General features: G+C 38.0%; 1 protein-coding gene across 5 annotated transcripts in view; it reads right to left on the bottom strand.

Moving 5' to 3' along the window:
- Positions 1 to 17,756, bottom strand: part of LOC136254604 (fibropellin-1-like) — a 176,871-nt gene that overhangs the window by 39,959 nt on the left and 119,156 nt on the right. For all 5 annotated transcript variants that reach the window (XM_066047351.1, XM_066047350.1, XM_066047352.1 and 2 more), the window contains exons 8-13: positions 13,186 to 13,321; positions 10,215 to 10,361; positions 2,571 to 2,631; positions 2,411 to 2,513; positions 1,818 to 1,870; positions 1,635 to 1,761 (exon numbers count right to left, since the gene is read on the bottom strand). In XM_066047351.1, the coding sequence (XP_065903423.1) occupies positions 1,635 to 1,761; positions 1,818 to 1,870; positions 2,411 to 2,513; positions 2,571 to 2,631; positions 10,215 to 10,361; positions 13,186 to 13,321 (627 nt within the window). The remainder of the gene's footprint in view (positions 1 to 1,634; positions 1,762 to 1,817; positions 1,871 to 2,410; positions 2,514 to 2,570; positions 2,632 to 10,214; positions 10,362 to 13,185; positions 13,322 to 17,756) is intronic.

The following is a 17,756-nucleotide window of genomic DNA, read 5'->3' as shown; positions in this document are numbered from 1 at the left end:
ATATATATATATATATATATATAAATAATATAAGCTTTCTGCCAAATACATATCACCTAGGAAATTTTTATACACCATGCCAGAATGATTAACAGTTACTATAACTGAACATATGCCTAACTGCTGTAATAGGGTGACTGTTCTACTAGAGTATCTCGATCTACGTACGTAGGTAAAAGTGTGTCTGTTATAAGCACCTTATAAGATATATTATGTGCAATCATTTGCAGTCTGCATATTATAGCCATGGATATTATTGAGCTTGCTGGCTATAGATGGCATCTCTTACTGAGGCTTCCTGTATTTTTGAGTCTACAGGGAAAATATACAGTTTTACATTTGTTTTATTGTAGCTATGGAGCAACCACTACTGTATGATTCCCCCTTGAGGCACCTGTGGGGCCCAAGGCAGTTTCCCACCCACCATGTCAATGGCCCTAGATATCCAAGTTAACATCTCATACCTCTGATGAATCTACAAGGACTTTTTCACATTACTATTTTGCTATTCAATAGCTTTATACTGACAAAGCTTAAAGTTGTTCATAAGACAAAATTAATTATACTTTATCAAGTTATACGCTGTATACCAATTGAAATGGCTGGTTTTGTCAGATCAGATCAAATATTGGAGTACTGCTACCCTTAACCATGTAATAGTTGTGACATGGGCATGAGGGCTTTATATGTAAGCCCAACAGCTTGAGGGCTGCAGGCCTGAGGGCATGCATATCAGGCAAAAGTCTGAATGCGCTATGTTACAGCTAATGTGTAACACTTACATAGCAGGCTAATACAGCTTGTAGCTATCCATAGCAATCTATCACTCAAGCCAATGCAAATATATCTCCTGTATATACCACATATACAAGTCTGAAAAGTTAAATCGTGTTTTTATTTTTTTAAAATTATTATTAGCACTTTACAGTGACCAGCACTGAAGGTCTGACAGCAACATGTGCTGCAGCCTTAGGATTACCTAACCTAATTTCAGGGACTAAGACCTAATGACTTGACTTACTGACTGACTGAAAAGGTGTAACAGAAAAGAGGCCAAAGTAAGGAAAAAAATCCCTCCAACCCCAGGATTCGAACTGCAGGTCACCCAATGTCTAGTTGGGGCCACACTCAGTCTTCCTCCAGGAGGGATGGATGTTCTTCCTTAAACCTAAAGATGTACAGCCGGTACGTTCTGACTATGTTTGGCAATATGAACAGAGAAATCCTAGAGATATTATAAAAACTTTCAGTTATGTGAGTTTAATGTTTTAATCAATGTAGGTGTTGTTTGTATTCTAGAATGCTTGTGAATAAGCTATGGCACTGCTTCTCACCTTAACCTAATGTTTTTCAACTCGTAGGATAGCAAGGATTATAGGATAACAAAACACTTCTGTCTGAATGTGCAAAATCCTAGCCATGGTATATTAATCATTTCTCATAATTAAGTGTGACCTTAACTTTTAAATTGGCTAGCCAGTTGTAGGCCAGGCTACATTCATATTTAAGTTGTCAGTTGGGTTACATTATGAATGTAGCCTGGGTGACCCCTTTGATCTGCCCATGCACTGTGGTATTTACTTATATGAGTTTGATCTGTAATTTAATTTTTAATACATGTACATATAACTTACTCCAGACACATCTACCAGAACAGCAAAACTAGTCAAGTGGGTAGTAGAACACTGAACAAATGTGTTATTAGTTGTGTCACTCTGTATAATACCATCAGTTGAGAACCTGCCACTTTGATTGGTAGTACTGGTTGAAATGTGTTTAAATGCAATTACAGATTGATGTGAATATAATAAACATACTTTGATAGGTCAAAAAATGCACAACGAGGATTAAATCGAGATTTGTTTCCAGGCTAGATAATAATACAAAGACCTAATATTTTCATTACAGGATACGGTATCACTCAAATGTAACATCATCTTGCGAGAGTGCGAGTGTTTAAAAATTCGCTTATTAAAGGGCATGGCACCTGTTTCACTCATGGGTATTTCCCAAACAAAATGGGATAAATACTCATGAGCGAAATGGGTGTGCCATGCCCTTTATTTAGGGAGTTTTGTAATTGCTTGCATTCTCACGAGACGACATTACATTTGAGCAGTACTATAGTTAATTGTGACTAGATCTGTGAATATCCAGCTACCTGGTATGCCTAAATTTAAGATTCTATTGCAAGCGGTGTAGTTTAATACACAGTTGTTGTTACTACACATTAATCTGTTGTTCCTTCTTTCTTTCTTTCATTTGGTTGTTATTGAGAAAGAATAATAATCCTCATTTACACTGGACTATTTCAGATCTAGTCACAATTAAAAAGCATGCATTTATAAAGTACACATGCTTGCATACAACCTAGCATAATTTTAGACATATATCTACAATGTTTACATACGCTTCCAATGTTAAAAGTCATAGTCACAGGCTCTGGAAGGTGTAGTTTGTATTTTTCATCAGCTGATATTTGAATAGATAAAATCATACTTGCTAGTCTCTCCCTACAGACATTATAATATTATTACTGGGTACATGTAACAGATATTCATGAAACATACCCTTCATTTGTAGGTAGGCGCGAATTTCTAACAACACTGCTGATAATAGGGACTCTTTTTTCTATGAATGCAAACAGCAATAATAATTATTATTGTGACCGAATCTGCGAAAACCCGACATAATGGCGCATTTTTCAAATTCTTTATTGTTGAATATTTATAATCTACTTAGCCAAGTGTATGCTCTGGCCAAGTTTCAGCCTCATATGGCAACAACTTTTGGAGTTACAGCCCTACAAAGTAGCAACAACAGAAAGATCGATTTGTACAGCAAGTATTGGGAAAATAAATTACATGCACTTAGAAAAACGGCTGTAACTTACAAATACAATGCAGTATAGAGTTGCAACTTACACCACTGTGTTCGCCATGAATAGGGGAGTTCATTACTGGGTACGTTTTTTCTTCTGTTACCATTCTTCACTGCATACAGAGACGAAATCAATGAAGAAAAATCGATCACGTACGATCGTTTCGACGTGATGTAAACAAACGCCCATAACTTACGTATCCTTTAGTCTACTACAACGAAACAAAGATTTTTGAACTCCTCTCGAGTAGGCGAATAAGATGATATCCAGGTTTTTATCATAGGACCCTTCCTTCACAAGGAACAAAGCGTATAAAAATTTTACGAATTTTTTTCGATTACGCAAATATTTTACCCATTGCAAATCAATGGCTTATATTTAAAATAAGGCTTGCGCAATTATGTCGGGTTTTCGCTGATCCGGTCACAATTGCGTTACTACATTTAATATGATCAAAGAAAGCAATTATATGTGTTGGTATGAACATGATAAAATACACAGTATTTCCAGATCAATAGGTTATTTCACAAGGGGCAGAGTGAAATGCAAATACTGTAATATGTGACTTAATTTGGGGAAACTTTCAACCTTCACACGTCAATAGATTGTGAGATATTTTAAACATTTCAATCCACTATAGCTTCAGAAGGTCAAAAGCTACAAGTTTGAAATTTTCACCTTGAGTGCAGCCAACCATAGAGTTTTTTTTCACTTCAACCCATAGCAAGCTAGCTATTGACATGATTTTGAGCACCTTCTTTCACAACGGTATCTGTAACACAAGAACGTTACCTTGGGTAGTGGTGGTGGTGGTAGGCAGGTGATTGATATATGAACAGAAAACGGCTGAGTGGGTCACATGTGACTAGATTTGTGAAAAGGGGTCTTCTACACACATACAATTCTGTGAATTTGGAACACCATAACTTAGTTTTCAAAGTACATATAAACCTCAAATTTTCTTCATCAATTCATCTATGTTGGTTCTCACAACAGCCCAAATTTCAAGCCAATATGTTATTGTAATCTGAAGTTATGAATCGTCAAAGTTGGTAAATTGGATGTGTGTGGAAGACCCCTTTTTGTAAATTCGGTCACATATGGTGTCTCCAGCCTTAATATTGGGCTCTCAAGACCACCTGTGCCACTGAAAATTACAAAAAATGTATGTATAAAATATCTGGGAAACTATCTCAGGTTGTTCATGTCTCTAGTCTCTTGTTTCAGTTGACCAGTGGAATTACAAGCTGCCAGAGCATTTCTAGTGGCTGGCACATGTCTCTAGAAATCCACTCGTGAATAGCTGCTTGAGCAAATCAGGGGCATAAGTTTGGTGTAAATGTGTAGAGTATTGGTGTGGCTATCCATTCATGGTAAAAGTGAACTTTACTGGAGTGTGTGTAGATCAAAAATTGGTCACATAAATTATATCTAATCCAAAACAGCCAAGCTGTAAAAAAAACTGTGCGGCCCTCAAAAAGATTATGGTGAAAAAAGATGTGAAATCCAAGGTGGTAGCCAAGAAATGGCTGTGATGGTAGGTTAATGGCAAAAATTTTAATTACGACAATTCAGGTGAATTTGGTGCCTCTAAGATTTCACTTCTTTTTGTATTTGTATACCCCAAACTGGCCTATGGCCGGCATTGGGGCATTTTTAGCCTAGCGTTTTTTCTTTACCACAGGAAGAAGAAAAGGTGAAGCAGATGTTAAAAGCTTTAAATATTTCTGAATTTATCAGAAAATGTACAAGTTATATATATAATACATATATTTATTACAGAACTCTCTGGATGGTGGTTTCTTTGTAACTTTAACACTCTACAAGGTGACGTCTTCTAGCTGATCTCTCTACAGGATGATTTGTTTGTAGCTGAACTATCTACAAGGTGACTTCTTCTAGCTGATCTCTCTACAGGGTGAATTGATTGCAGCTGAACTATCTACAAGGTAACTGGTAACTATTCTTCTAGCTGATCTCTCTACAGGGTTAGCTGAAATATCTACAAGGTAAGTTCTTATAGCTGATCTCTCTACAGGGTGATTTGTTTGTAGCTGAATTCTGTACAGGTGATTTGTTTGCAGCTGAGCTCTTTACAGAATGGTTTCTTTGTAGCTGAACTTTCTACAAGGTAACTTCTTCTAGCTGATCTTTCTACTGAGTGATTTGTTTGTAGCTGAATTTTCTACAGGGTGACTTGTTTGCAGCTGAGCTCTCTACATGGTGGTTTCTTTGTAGCTGAAATCTCTACAAGGTGAATTAATCTAGCTGATCTTTCTACAGGGTGATTTGTTTGTAGTTGAACTCTCTACAAGGAAACTGCTTCTAACTGATCTCTCTACAGGGTGAATTGTTTGTAGCTGAACTGTCTACAATGTAACTTCTTCTAGCTGATCTCACTACAGGGTGATTTGTTTGCAGCTGAATTCTGTACAGGTGATTTGTTTGCAGCTCAACTCATTACAAAATGGTTTCTTTGTAGCTGAACTCTCTACAAGGTAACTTCTTCTAGCTAATATTTCTACTGGGCGATGTGTTTGTAACTGAATTTTCCACAGGATGATTTGTTTGCAGCTGAACTTTCTACATGGTGGTTTCTTTGTTGCTGAACTCTCTACAAGGTGAATTCTTCTACCTGATCTCTCCACAGGGTAATTTGTTTGTGACTGAGCTCTGTACAAGGTGCTTTTTTGTAGGTGATCTCACTGCAGGTTGATTTGTTTGTAGCTGAACTCACTAAAAGGTGATTTGCTTGTAGCTGAATTCCTTACATTGTGTCTAGTTTCTAGCTGACCTCTCTACAGGGTGATTTGTTTGTAGCTGATCTCTCTACAAGTTGATTTGTGTGTAGCTGATCTCTCTGCAGGTTGATTTATTTGTAGCCAATCTCTCTACAGGGTAATTTGTTTGTAGCTGAACTATCTATAAGGTGATTTGTTTGTAGCTGATCTCTCTGCAGGTTGATTTGTTTCTAGCTGATCTCTCTACGAGTTGATTTGTTTGTTGCTGATCGCTCTAAAGGTTGATTTGTAATGTTTGTAGCTGAACTCTCTGCAAAGTGTTTTGTTTGTAGCTGATCTCTCTACAAGGTGATTTTTTGTAGCTGACCTCTCTTCAGGGTGATTTGTTTCTAGCTGATCTCTTTACAGGGTGATTTTTTGTAGCTGACCTCTCTTCAGGGTGATTTGTTTGTAGCTGATCGCTCTACAGGTAGATTTGTGTGTAGCTGAACTCTCTACAGGGTGATTTGTTTGTAGCTGATCGCTCTGCAAGTTGATTTGTTTGTAGCTGATCTCTCTACAGGGTGATTTGTTTGTAGCTGATTGCTCTACAAGTTGATTTGTGTGTAGCTGACCTCTCTGCAGGTTGATTTGTTTGTAGCCGATTTCTCTACAAGGTAATTTGTTTGTAGCTGAACTGTCTATACGGTGATTTGTTTGTAGCTGATCTCTCTGCAGGTTGATTTGTTTTAGCTGAACTCTCTACAGGGTGATTGCTTGTAGCTGAACTCCTTACATTGTGTCTAGTTTCTAGCTGATGTCTCTACAGGGTGATTTTTTGTAGCTGAACTCTCTACAGGGTGATTTGTTTCTAGCTTATCTCTCTACAGGTTGATTTATTTGTAGCTGAACTCTCTGCAAAGTGTTTTGTTTGTAGCTGATCTCTCTACAGGGTAATTTGTTTGTAGCTGACCTCTCTCCACAGTGACTTGTGTGTAGCTAAATTCTCTAGAGAGTGACCTAATTGTAGCTGAATTCTCTACAGAGTGCATGACTTGTTTATAGCTGAATTCTCTTCAGTGTGACTTGTAATGTTCTGAATCTCTACAGTGATATGTTTGTAGCTTAACTCTCCACAGGGTGACTTGCTTCTTGCTGAACTGTCTATAAGATTAACTGTTTGCAGCTGAACTCCCTACAGAATAACTTGTAGTTGTAATGTAATAGAATTCTATAATGGAGCAAATAAATTAGCTGAATGCTCTATTGGGGTGACTGTTCTATTAGAGTATCTCCATCTCGCATTTGCTACACGGAGTTGGCTTTCGAATCATAACTCAGTGGTTTGTAATCCGATTCTTCTGTACTACCTCAAGGACTTTCTATGAAGATTATTCCAGCTATACACCGATTTTCAGCTCATTGCTCTAAGCGGGTTTCCTAGTAGGCGTGAAAACTAATACTTTTTTATTCATAAAAATTGATCGCGTAATTGTGACACAGGTTGGGTTTTGTGTCATACCTCCATGGCCTTTATCTCGATTCCTTTCAAACCAACAAAGGCACTCCTACGATGGTTACGCCGTCTACATAGCAATTTTCAACTCATTCCATGATGCGGTTTACCCTGTAGGCGTGACAACAAATCGATCTTGTTTTACGCGAATAATCGGTCATAACTCTTGAACCATTCATCAGATTTGTACCAAATTTAATGCTAGGATTCGCTGTTGGACTCCCTTTCTGTGTGCCAAATTTCAAGGCAATCGGAGTACACGTTTGCGTTTTATAGCAATTTTTGCAAGTGTGCAAAAATACGAAGAAGAAAAAATACCAAGGAAAAATCGAAACTTTGGCAGCTCGTACCTCAGAAATGGCTGGAGCGATTTCCTTCAAATTTGGAATGTATACTCCCCTGGCTGGCGGGCAACTCTGTAGCATCTTTGGTTCCAATCGGATAAGGGATCACCAAGATACAAAGGTGTGAAAATGACATTTTCTTTCTTCCTGTAAATATACTCATGGTGTGGCGCGCCAGCTTCTTGGGCCGCACGACACACTACCGTGTGTCTTGATACATCATATAACTGTAAATTATAGCAACCCTATGAAAGTGCATTATTTCTTTCTACCACCAATTGTGCTCAGTCAAGTTTGCAACACTTCAACCAGTGATATATAGTTGTTGATTGTTGCTTATGAGCATTTGAGCCTTCAATCAAGTCTTCATTGTGTGAACAGGCTAGGTGTTATATGCAGTACTGGACTGAGTGATTGTACTATAAGGCCAATATTTATCAATTTCCTTGTTTCCTGTCCACCACACACTTCTACTTTTGGCTGCCGCATCAGTATTTTACGGATTTTACATTTATAAATAATTTGAAGTACATAATACTGTAAACTTCTCAATGATTTTACTGGTAGGGCTGTAGTAGAATAAATTTGAGCATAATGTCAGGGACTAAATTATTCCAGCAACTGAATTCAAGTCAAAAATGTTCATAAATAATAGATCGAGATATTCTAATAGAACAAAGCCAATATTCTAATATAGCACTCACTCCAACTCTGCTGCATACTTATTCTTTAAGGTGGTGGTTACCTCACAATTTCCAGTATGAAGGATATTTTTTTAAAATTCAGTTATAAACAGATTTGGAGAACTATGCTAAAGTGAATACAACCAGATTGTAGAGCAGCTCTTCCTTCCTCTATCTACATGCTGGTCTGTATGGCCATTGGAGATTGAACAGCAATGCTAGAGAATTTATTGTACAAGTATGCAAAAATCCTTTTGGGATCAGTTTATGCAAAGCTCATTGCACAATACAGCAGGGTAAATCATGGAATCTATTCTTTAGCAGCACATGTGATCAACAAAGCTCCAGCCTATACCAGGCTGAAACAAGGCTATGGCATTGTGAAGTCCTTTTGGCCATGTGATCAACAAAGCAGCCTATACCAGGCTGAAACAAGGCTATGGCATTGTGAAGTCCTTTTGGCCACCGCAAAATGGTCTAAAACCTGCTGTAACTTCGACAGGCAGTACAAAAAACCTTTTTTCTCAACTTGTGGCTCTGCTACAAATACCAGTCGCTTATTTTACACAAATACAGTGGTCTCCATCACTAGATAGTAGAAAAAACTGACACAGAAAGTTGTACTAACATTCAAACATACCATACTAAAACCACAAATGACGTATGCCGCCAAAGTTTTGCGCGAAGCACCCGAATTTCAGTGAACAAAGGTTCTAAACTACTCTACTTACTTTAGTGGATGTTTTCTTTAATCATATTCACAAAACAGTAACAAATTTCATCTTATTACAAGGTAATGGGCCTTAGCAAGTGCAACTGCCACTTTAATTATCATGTAAACACTAATCACATTATGCAATAAATAAATATTTGTGGTGCGACATATGGCTTCATTTGCAATGGCTTCAAAACCATGACGTCCAGGTAACCGCCACCTTAACATGTTAGTTGCTGTGGCTCACCCTTGGGAGTAATGCAACTGCCACCATTTATTGAGGACTCTATTACACATGTGTGCTCATACGTATATACACAGTCTTGCCTAGCTATACTCACCACCCTTCCACCACACCGAGCTCTATCATTGCCTACTTTGCTCTAATTCTAATTACCTGAAGAAATCATAGGGTGGGTAGTAAGCTCTTCCATAAACAGGATAGATGAATGAACATAGCATTTGCGACTTAGCATTGTTTAGAAAAAAAGTGATGATAGCAAACTGCTAAGACATGTTGAACTGTAGCAATTGATGATGACCAGCAACCAAAAATTACAGACATAGCTATGTACATCACAAACATTAATATTGGGATAGATTGGTAAAGCTTTACAGCTACATAACTAGCATCTAAATCAATAGCAACCAAACATATAAATATAACCACTGAAAGCTGCTATGTCAAACTAGTATAGTTTAATGAAGCTTTACAAGTACAAAACTAGCATCTAATTAGCCAAAATTTCACCAAATTCCTCAGTTGCCCGAGTTTGCATTACCCAGCATAATAAAAATTTTGTTGCTACACTGACTATACTAATAGATTTGTGACTGCTCCTACATGTGGGCATAAACTACACACCATCACACAACAGATCATATCTTACTAATGGAATAAAATGTTTGCATTCTGTAACTTGTATGATACAGCTAATACAATGTTTAAATAGGGCTGAATATTTCATGGCCATAGCACAATGACAATAAAGTTATGAGTCATGAAAGTTTTAAAAAGTATGTAAATTATATGTGCCCACATGCCCTTTTTCTGTAGACCCAGTCATATTTACAGATTTTGTGGCAAATGCTGTGAAATTCTGCTTCCCAAAAAAGCCATGTTATAACATTTGTGCATGTATACTACTGTACCCTTATCTAAGTACAGGTGTATAGTATCATTTCAAAAGGTAGATACTGTACACTGTACGAGTAGTCATTCACTTGTAGAATATGCACGACAACAAAAATTATATTCCATGCAGTAAAGTGTGAAAGGTGTTGCACATATACAAAAGTATGTAAAAGTTTACTATTGCCACATGCAGCTGCACAAAACACACATTGTATAGTACCTTCCTTTTTAATCTGGTTCAAAAGCACAACACTTGGTATTTGAAACATTGGTGTCATGTTTTCAAATACAGATAAGCTCACATTAGGCAATGTGATATTTTCCACCATCATTAAACTATCCTCAGTTGGTATCAGTACTTCAAAAGCTAAAACATGGAATAGAGTAAATATTAGTAACATTTCAAAACACATGGTAGTGTGTTGTGTGGCCAAGAAAGCTGGCCTCACCACACTGTGAGCGATAGAAAACACAATTTTTACACATATGGAAGATAGAAAACACAATTTTTACACATATGTACATAGCTTAGTGCTCTCTACTCAAATCAGAATAATTTTTATACTCTCCACCTTCATCACCCCACATACCAAATTTGAGCAAGATTGCGTAGTGTAATCATGAAATACAAGCCCTGGTTTCATTTCTTCGGTTCTTTTTTTAATTTAGGGGGCTTGGGAAGCTTAGATTATTCTTTTCACACATTTTACCAAAACCATGTCAAAATGAAAATGCTGAACTTTGGTGCACTTTAAAATAAAGGATGTATTGTAACAATATCATGTACCCACTGGTGCAAATCTGATAAATAGCCATAGAGCTATGTACAGATTATTTGCATTAAAAAGGCCGACTTGATGTCACACCTACAGGATAAACCACTTGTGGTGTAAAATCGGTATGCGTATAGGTTAACCATCAAAGCTCAAACCTTTTGTGGTTTAAAAGAAATCTCATTGACAGCTATAGAGTTACAAGCAAAACTTAAACAACTGTAAATTGCAGGGTCAAGATACTCTAATTGAACAGTCATGGTGGGGTAAAAAAGGTGCATGAAAAAAGTTACCAGCATTTGAATCAGGTATCTCCAAATTAAACATCAAAACCTTTAACCGCTGAGTCACTACTATCACTGCTGTTCACCTTACTTAATTTCTACTTTATAAATAAATGTTCTAGCTAAAATATTCTCAATAGTATCTCTACCAATAAAAAATCTATGTGTGTTCTATTAGAAATCCATAAAAATTGTGTGCTCTATTAGAGTATCATACAGTACGATAGTACTGTATATTAGGGACATCGAAGGTGTGGGGGCGATCCGTGATATAATATAACCCAAAAACCTACCACGATTTTTCCTCGCAACGACATGACAGTATTGGTTGGGTAAAACCAAGCCCAAAAGTGTCTTCAGATCGACCTGAAACGTTTGCGCCAAGTTGCTACAGAATTTAGAAAAAAATTATTCAACAGAATTTTCTACTGCCTGCCTGCCTGCCTGCCTGACGTCTTCAGTGAAGCGTAGCGGAAAAGCGGCTACAACTACAGCCCTAATTTTTTCGCAGAAACGTTTCTAGTTCGCTTAAGAAAAAACCTTTGGTATATTGATAAGCATACAATGCTTGCGCTATTGTCTTACCTTTTATCCTTCTTTACCATGGCCATCAGTCAAGGTTCTACCACTGAGTGTTAATAGACTACAGTACGGCTTCCATACTAGTGTATATTGCATCAAACTATTCGAATACACATGGTCAACGGTTGCACCAAAAACATATGCAAACGTGGCTCGCTGCTGATATCGATCAGAGAGAGCAACTCATGATGAACTATATAGCAACGTGTAAGTCAACAAATGAACAATGTTAAACCGAGTCGGGTCATCCAGGTCCTGATTTACAGATTATTCGGGTCTGACCCCACGTGCTAAATTAAATGTGGACGTGTTACTACACATCATAGCGTAGATCTGCTTCTTTCATGAGCCACACCCACTTACATAAATTACAGTCTGTAGACATGGTAGCCACGTCCATTCATCAGTGTGTAGGTGTGCACGAATCCACGCCCACTTATGTAAATTACTGTCTGTAGACATATGGTAGCCACGCCCATTCATCAGTCCGTAGGTATGCACGAATCCACGTTGCAGGCTTATGTAGAGCCACGCCCACTGATCATTTGTGATTGTATGAGTCATAATCTAGTGTGAGTAACTCAGCAGATATTTAACGGTCATGAGCTTGCAAAAAAAACTTCACAAACAAGTATAAGAAAAAATTTGGAATTTTAAATTAGATTAGGGACAGTTTATAATGCTGCAATAAGAAAGTACTGAAACAAGCTGAATCAGAGTAGTACGTAATGTCCAAATACTGTAAAACAATAAGAAGTGAATATCCCAACTGTGCTGCTTATACTTGTTGCAATAGTAATAAACAATACTATTGTAACTTGTCTAGTATTCCATCAACCCCAAAATTATAGCCATTTTGGCACAAATTGGCAAGGTAGCACTCTATGATTAAGACCCACTTGTCATCATCATTTTCATCACACTAATTACTTTAAGTTGAGCAGCTGCAACTTATCATGTTTTGCATTATAAACCAAGATACTCTAATAGAACAGTCACTGCATAATAAAAATCCTAATAGACAAATAGTACAATCATGCATACCTAACTTAGGAAGGATTTTAGTTATACACACTATTGTAAATAAATACAAGCACTATAATACTAGCCATAGTCATGATCAAGCAAGCACAAAATTATAGAGCAATTATCAGCATTAATTGGTTATTGCATAGGTCTTTTTGCTGTCAATTGGTATTGGATCAGTAGATATTTTCTGTATTTGTAGAGCACTAGTTTGTCCTATACCATTGTCATTGAACTTGTGCAAAAACAAGCCTCAAGGGAAGTGTTTTGGGGGTATTAAAAATATAAAAAGAAGTGAAGTCCACACAAAACAGCTAAGCTGTATAAAAGGATGTGGCCTTCAAAGCTTGGGTGAAAAAGTTGTGAAATTAAAGGTGGCAGGCATTAAATGGCTGCAACAACGTTATGCACCACTTACCATGATTAACATCATTGTAACCATTTCATGACCAGCACAATTGATTTCCCAGATTTTCACCCAGGCTTTTGAAACTCCCACATGACACATTTACCAAATGCTGCTAACCAATGTTGCTTCCCTCTAGAGTGGTCCTGACAGTCTCATTGGTATCAACATCTAGGGTATCACTGTGTAACCTTCCAATTTGTTCAGTGGTAGCCAGTAATCTTTCACTGTCTGTTTTAAATGTTTCTTCCTCGTCCTGCAAAAGGCACTGTATTAATACAGATGTCACTGTACACAGTAGCAATCTGTATTCAGAGAATAAAAATAATAAATCTGTATTATAGCATGTGCAGTGTGTGACTCCCCAACGTACTATCACCTCCTTTAAACCTGTTTCTCTACTTCAAGTAGATTATGACAATAACATTATATCTGGCATATAAATGAGAATATGCCTGGTAGTGTATTATGTGTGCATATCCCACTGAGCGATTTCTAGTTGGCAAAATTCTGTTTCTGAGATAAATATTAGGATACATTGGGTTGGAAATCACACGACAAAAAAGATACGGATGTTTTATCCACTTCAATTAACAGTGAAACACACTCAAATTGCTATACCTGTATATACCATATGATTTGTATGGGAATAAGAATATGTGACTGAATTTGACAAAACCCTGCTTCGACGCACAAAGCTTCGTTAGGAGATATGGTGTAATCATTGTGTAATAACTTCCCAGTGCCTACAGCTGTGCAAACAAAATTTACACCAAGTATGCATCTATTTACTAGCTATCACTGAGTGGGTGTATACATTTCTGATACCCAAAATTAGCCCTGTTTTTGGGCAGCTTTTCTCGAGCGGGTAATAATATCACAGGTGGTAGTAATAGGGTGGGAGGGTGGGGGGCGGTGGGTGGGCTTAACATAGGGGTATAAAATGAAGCAAGAAGACGATTGGAATCCAGAGGCCAAGTTTGGGCTCTCCATTGCCCTCCATGGCCCTCAAATCACTCCAAATTGACTGAGAACACTATTGGCGAGCTCTTTGTGAAGTCCCAGCTCACTACACACCATTATCACAAAGCCATGGCCATTCAATGGCACCAATCTCCCACTCGTGGCTTTGACAGGGTCGGAAGAAAGCTGCCACAGAAACCAGACTTGCCAGTCCTGAAGGAAGTACAGTGTGGAATATGATAGTGTATTAGGCCAGCAATCCATTTCTGGTAAAAACGTAAGTTTGATTTTGTGTGTGTGGAAGCCTTGTTATGTGAAATCCGGTCACATATCGTTTTGTTTCTGTACCATGAATCAAATGTGAGTTATGTATGTTTGTTTACAATGCAGTATACTTTATTTTTGCTTGAACTTTTGAAATAATGGGAGGTTAATGTTGTCACTAACCTTTACTGGGAACAACTGTCTTTGGTGGTAGTCCAACCCTTCCCCCAGTCTGTATGTAGCTTCGGTTGTCTTCTGAGATCATTTTACTCTACCACGATCTAAAGTAGATTGTGGTGAGTTGGTAGGTATGCAAGGCCCTGACTGCTTTGGGGAATACCTCATTTATTTCAATTGTTTTGACTTTTACAGGCCAAGAGTAATAATACAAATCAAGCGACAAATACTTGGGCAGGCAAGAAGGTTGGAGCGGGGTCAGCAAATGACCGTCCAAATTCTAGTTGCTGAAATCTATACCTATTACGCAGTCATCCTAAGTGGGACCTTGCACTATCACACTCTCTCTATAGAAAATGGAGGTGCTGCGTATGCAGCAAATGAAGAGCCTTTATCAGTGCAATGTACCAATTTGTCATTTAAAAAAATAAAAAAGATTTGATACCTATGGGTATGAAGCTGACTTTATCCTAACTTGGCTCTTCCTACTGAGCATGCCCAGTTGGGTGGACCTATATTTACCCTAGTGGCAGGAGTATAGGTCTGAATGGCCAACGATGGCAACATTGTGCGTGTAACCATGAACCAACATTTGTCTTAGTAGGCAGCAATGTTGGCTCGGTAAATGACACTGTATGTAACAATGATATGAACCAATATTTGCCTAAGTGGCAGCTGTATTGGCTCAGTAACTGACAATGTCTGTTTGAAATGTGAACCAACACATGCCTTAGTAGACAGTGATGTTGGCTCTGTAAATGACACTGTATGTAACATTGATATGAACCATATTTGCTTAGTGGCAGCTGTATTGGCTCAATAATTGACAATGTATATTCAAAATTGTGAACCAACATTGCAGCGATGTTGGCTTGGTAAATGCCACTTTATGTAACAATGATATGAACCAATATTTGCCTTAGTGGCAGCGGTACTGGCTCAACAACCCACGTTATAAAAGGTAATGATGTGCACCAGTCTTTCAGCCATTTGGTGTAAGAATCTGGTTGTATGTGGTATGCTAATGTAACAATTATAGGACCAATAACGGTAAGATACTGCTTACAGTGTTCGCGTATATGTATATATATATATACATTAGAATGACAAAATGAGCTGTGGTAGTGTGCACATGTATACGCGTATGCGTGTACCCGTACAAGTGAAATATATATATAATTTTTAATGTCAGGTCGAGGTTTATATGGGCGATAACACACTGTATTCTTCGTTCATATTCAAATGCAAGCATATGACAATTCAATGGACATGTATTCTAGGACGTGGTTGGAGGGTGGGTGGGAGAAGCAGTTTGTCTACCCATTCTTCACGTTGCATGTGTTAGCGCATGCGCATGCGCTGATGTTCTAAATATAGCACTAACTCTTATTAACGTTCTTCTCCAAACAACCAGTGACACGGTGAGTATACTATATCTGTTAGATTCCAACATTAACTTGTTTTAAATATTTTAAACTTCATTTAATGTTGTCACTAACCTTTACTGGGAACAACTGTCTTTGGTGGTAGTCTAACCCTTCCCCAGTCTGTATGTAGCTTCGGTTGTCTTCTGAGATCATTTGACTCTACCACGATCTAAGTAGATTGTGGTGAGTTGGTAGGTGTGCAAGGCCTTCGACTGCTTGGGGAAGACCTAATTTATTTCAATTGTTTTGACTTTTACAGGCCAAGAGTAATAATACAAATCAAGCGACAAATACTTTGGCAGGCAGAAGGTTGGAGCAAGGTCAGCAAATGACCGTCCAAATTCTTGTTGCTGAAACCATAGAAGATAACCATGTATACATGGGAATCTTTCACCGCCAAGGAATCTGGCGCAGACGCTTCAATGCATTATCGCTTATTTATATTACAAGCATATTATGTGTGTGTACAAGTAAATAGAATACAGTCAAGTTACAGTAATCTGTGTGATGTATGATACTATACTTAAGTGTGCAATAAATGTGTAGTGCTGCATATCAAGTCAGTTCATGTGTTTCTTGTTACTGTTATCTAGGTGCTGTCACTCTGCTGTGGAATACTAGATGAAGCTGAAGCTATCAATGCAGAAAATTTGGCTAGCTCACATGGAGGTGTCTTGATGTATCTTTGGTAAGCATCACTCTGCATCTGCCTAACATCTTGATGTATGCGTCAGGTATATTTGCTTTGGCTTCAGTGGTTGCTGCTCCAATGCGGAAGCTGTGGGAATTGTATCAATTGCAATTAACTTGCAATTCGGACAGGACTGAGTTTAATGCTGTGCAGAAAATTTATCTGGTAAGGCCTTGGCCATTCTCTGTGAGGAATAGAGGTCAAGTGGGGTTGGTTAGAGAGTATGTTTTTTATGTTTTGCATTAATTGGAGAGTGATTGGCAGTCGGACCCTCGGTGAAGAAGTAGATGCTTGAGACTTTTTTATGCCACATAAGACTAGCTGAAGTCGAGGTGTGAGCTGGTCACTGAACCGTTCTTGTAGCCTGCAACAACGTGCATATGACGGATGGCTGCCAGATACACTTTAATAGTAGTGTGGGACATGTTAGTAGTAGCCAGATAGGAAGCAAACAGGATCAGTGTTGTTTCTGATGACGGTATTGGGGAAATTCTAGATGCTGTGCAGAATTGAATGTACTTGTTCTTTCCAGCTGAGCATGTTGTGATAGTTGATGAAGCCAGTCCTTGAATAAGGAATTGATTGGCCTTGCAGTAGAGATCAGTTAAATGTGCAGCATCTGGTAAGGGCATGAGGTGGTGGGACCCATCTACAACAGTAAATCATAAAGGTATCAGCCTGGTAACAATACTTGGGGAAATTGTGTACGGATGCATGGTGAGGTGAAATGTAAGTCGAACTTGAAGCATGCATCGCCGTGTAAACAATTAATAAATAAAGAAGAGATGCGATATGTGTACCTAATAGAAAGCTTAGTGTGACAATATACATTATGGGTATGCGTGTGAGAGTGTGCATGCAAACGTGCATATTATGCACCTCATAATTAGTCTCATGAAGATACTGTACATACTTACACTTATGATTGTATGACATGAGAACAAATACACGGATATGAAATGCCATAGGAAATATCAATGTTAGTATATAACTTAATACGTTTGTGGCTATTGTAACAGTTCACAAGGTGTAGATAAGATGTGGAATGACTATCTGGAAAACTGGATGACTTGTTTGAAGTATCGGAGGAAATGAGACGATGTCCAGTCAAGTTGCCTTGGTGATATAATTCGAGCAAGGCAGAGTGGGATTGGAGTTGGTAAGCGAGA

Source organism: Dysidea avara, chromosome 4 (assembly GCF_963678975.1).
Source record: "Dysidea avara chromosome 4, odDysAvar1.4, whole genome shotgun sequence".
NCBI classification, from domain to species: Eukaryota; Metazoa; Porifera; class Demospongiae; order Dictyoceratida; family Dysideidae; genus Dysidea; species Dysidea avara.
The sequence above is the reverse complement of the archived record's forward strand: the minus strand, read 5'-3'. Positions and strand labels throughout refer to the sequence as shown.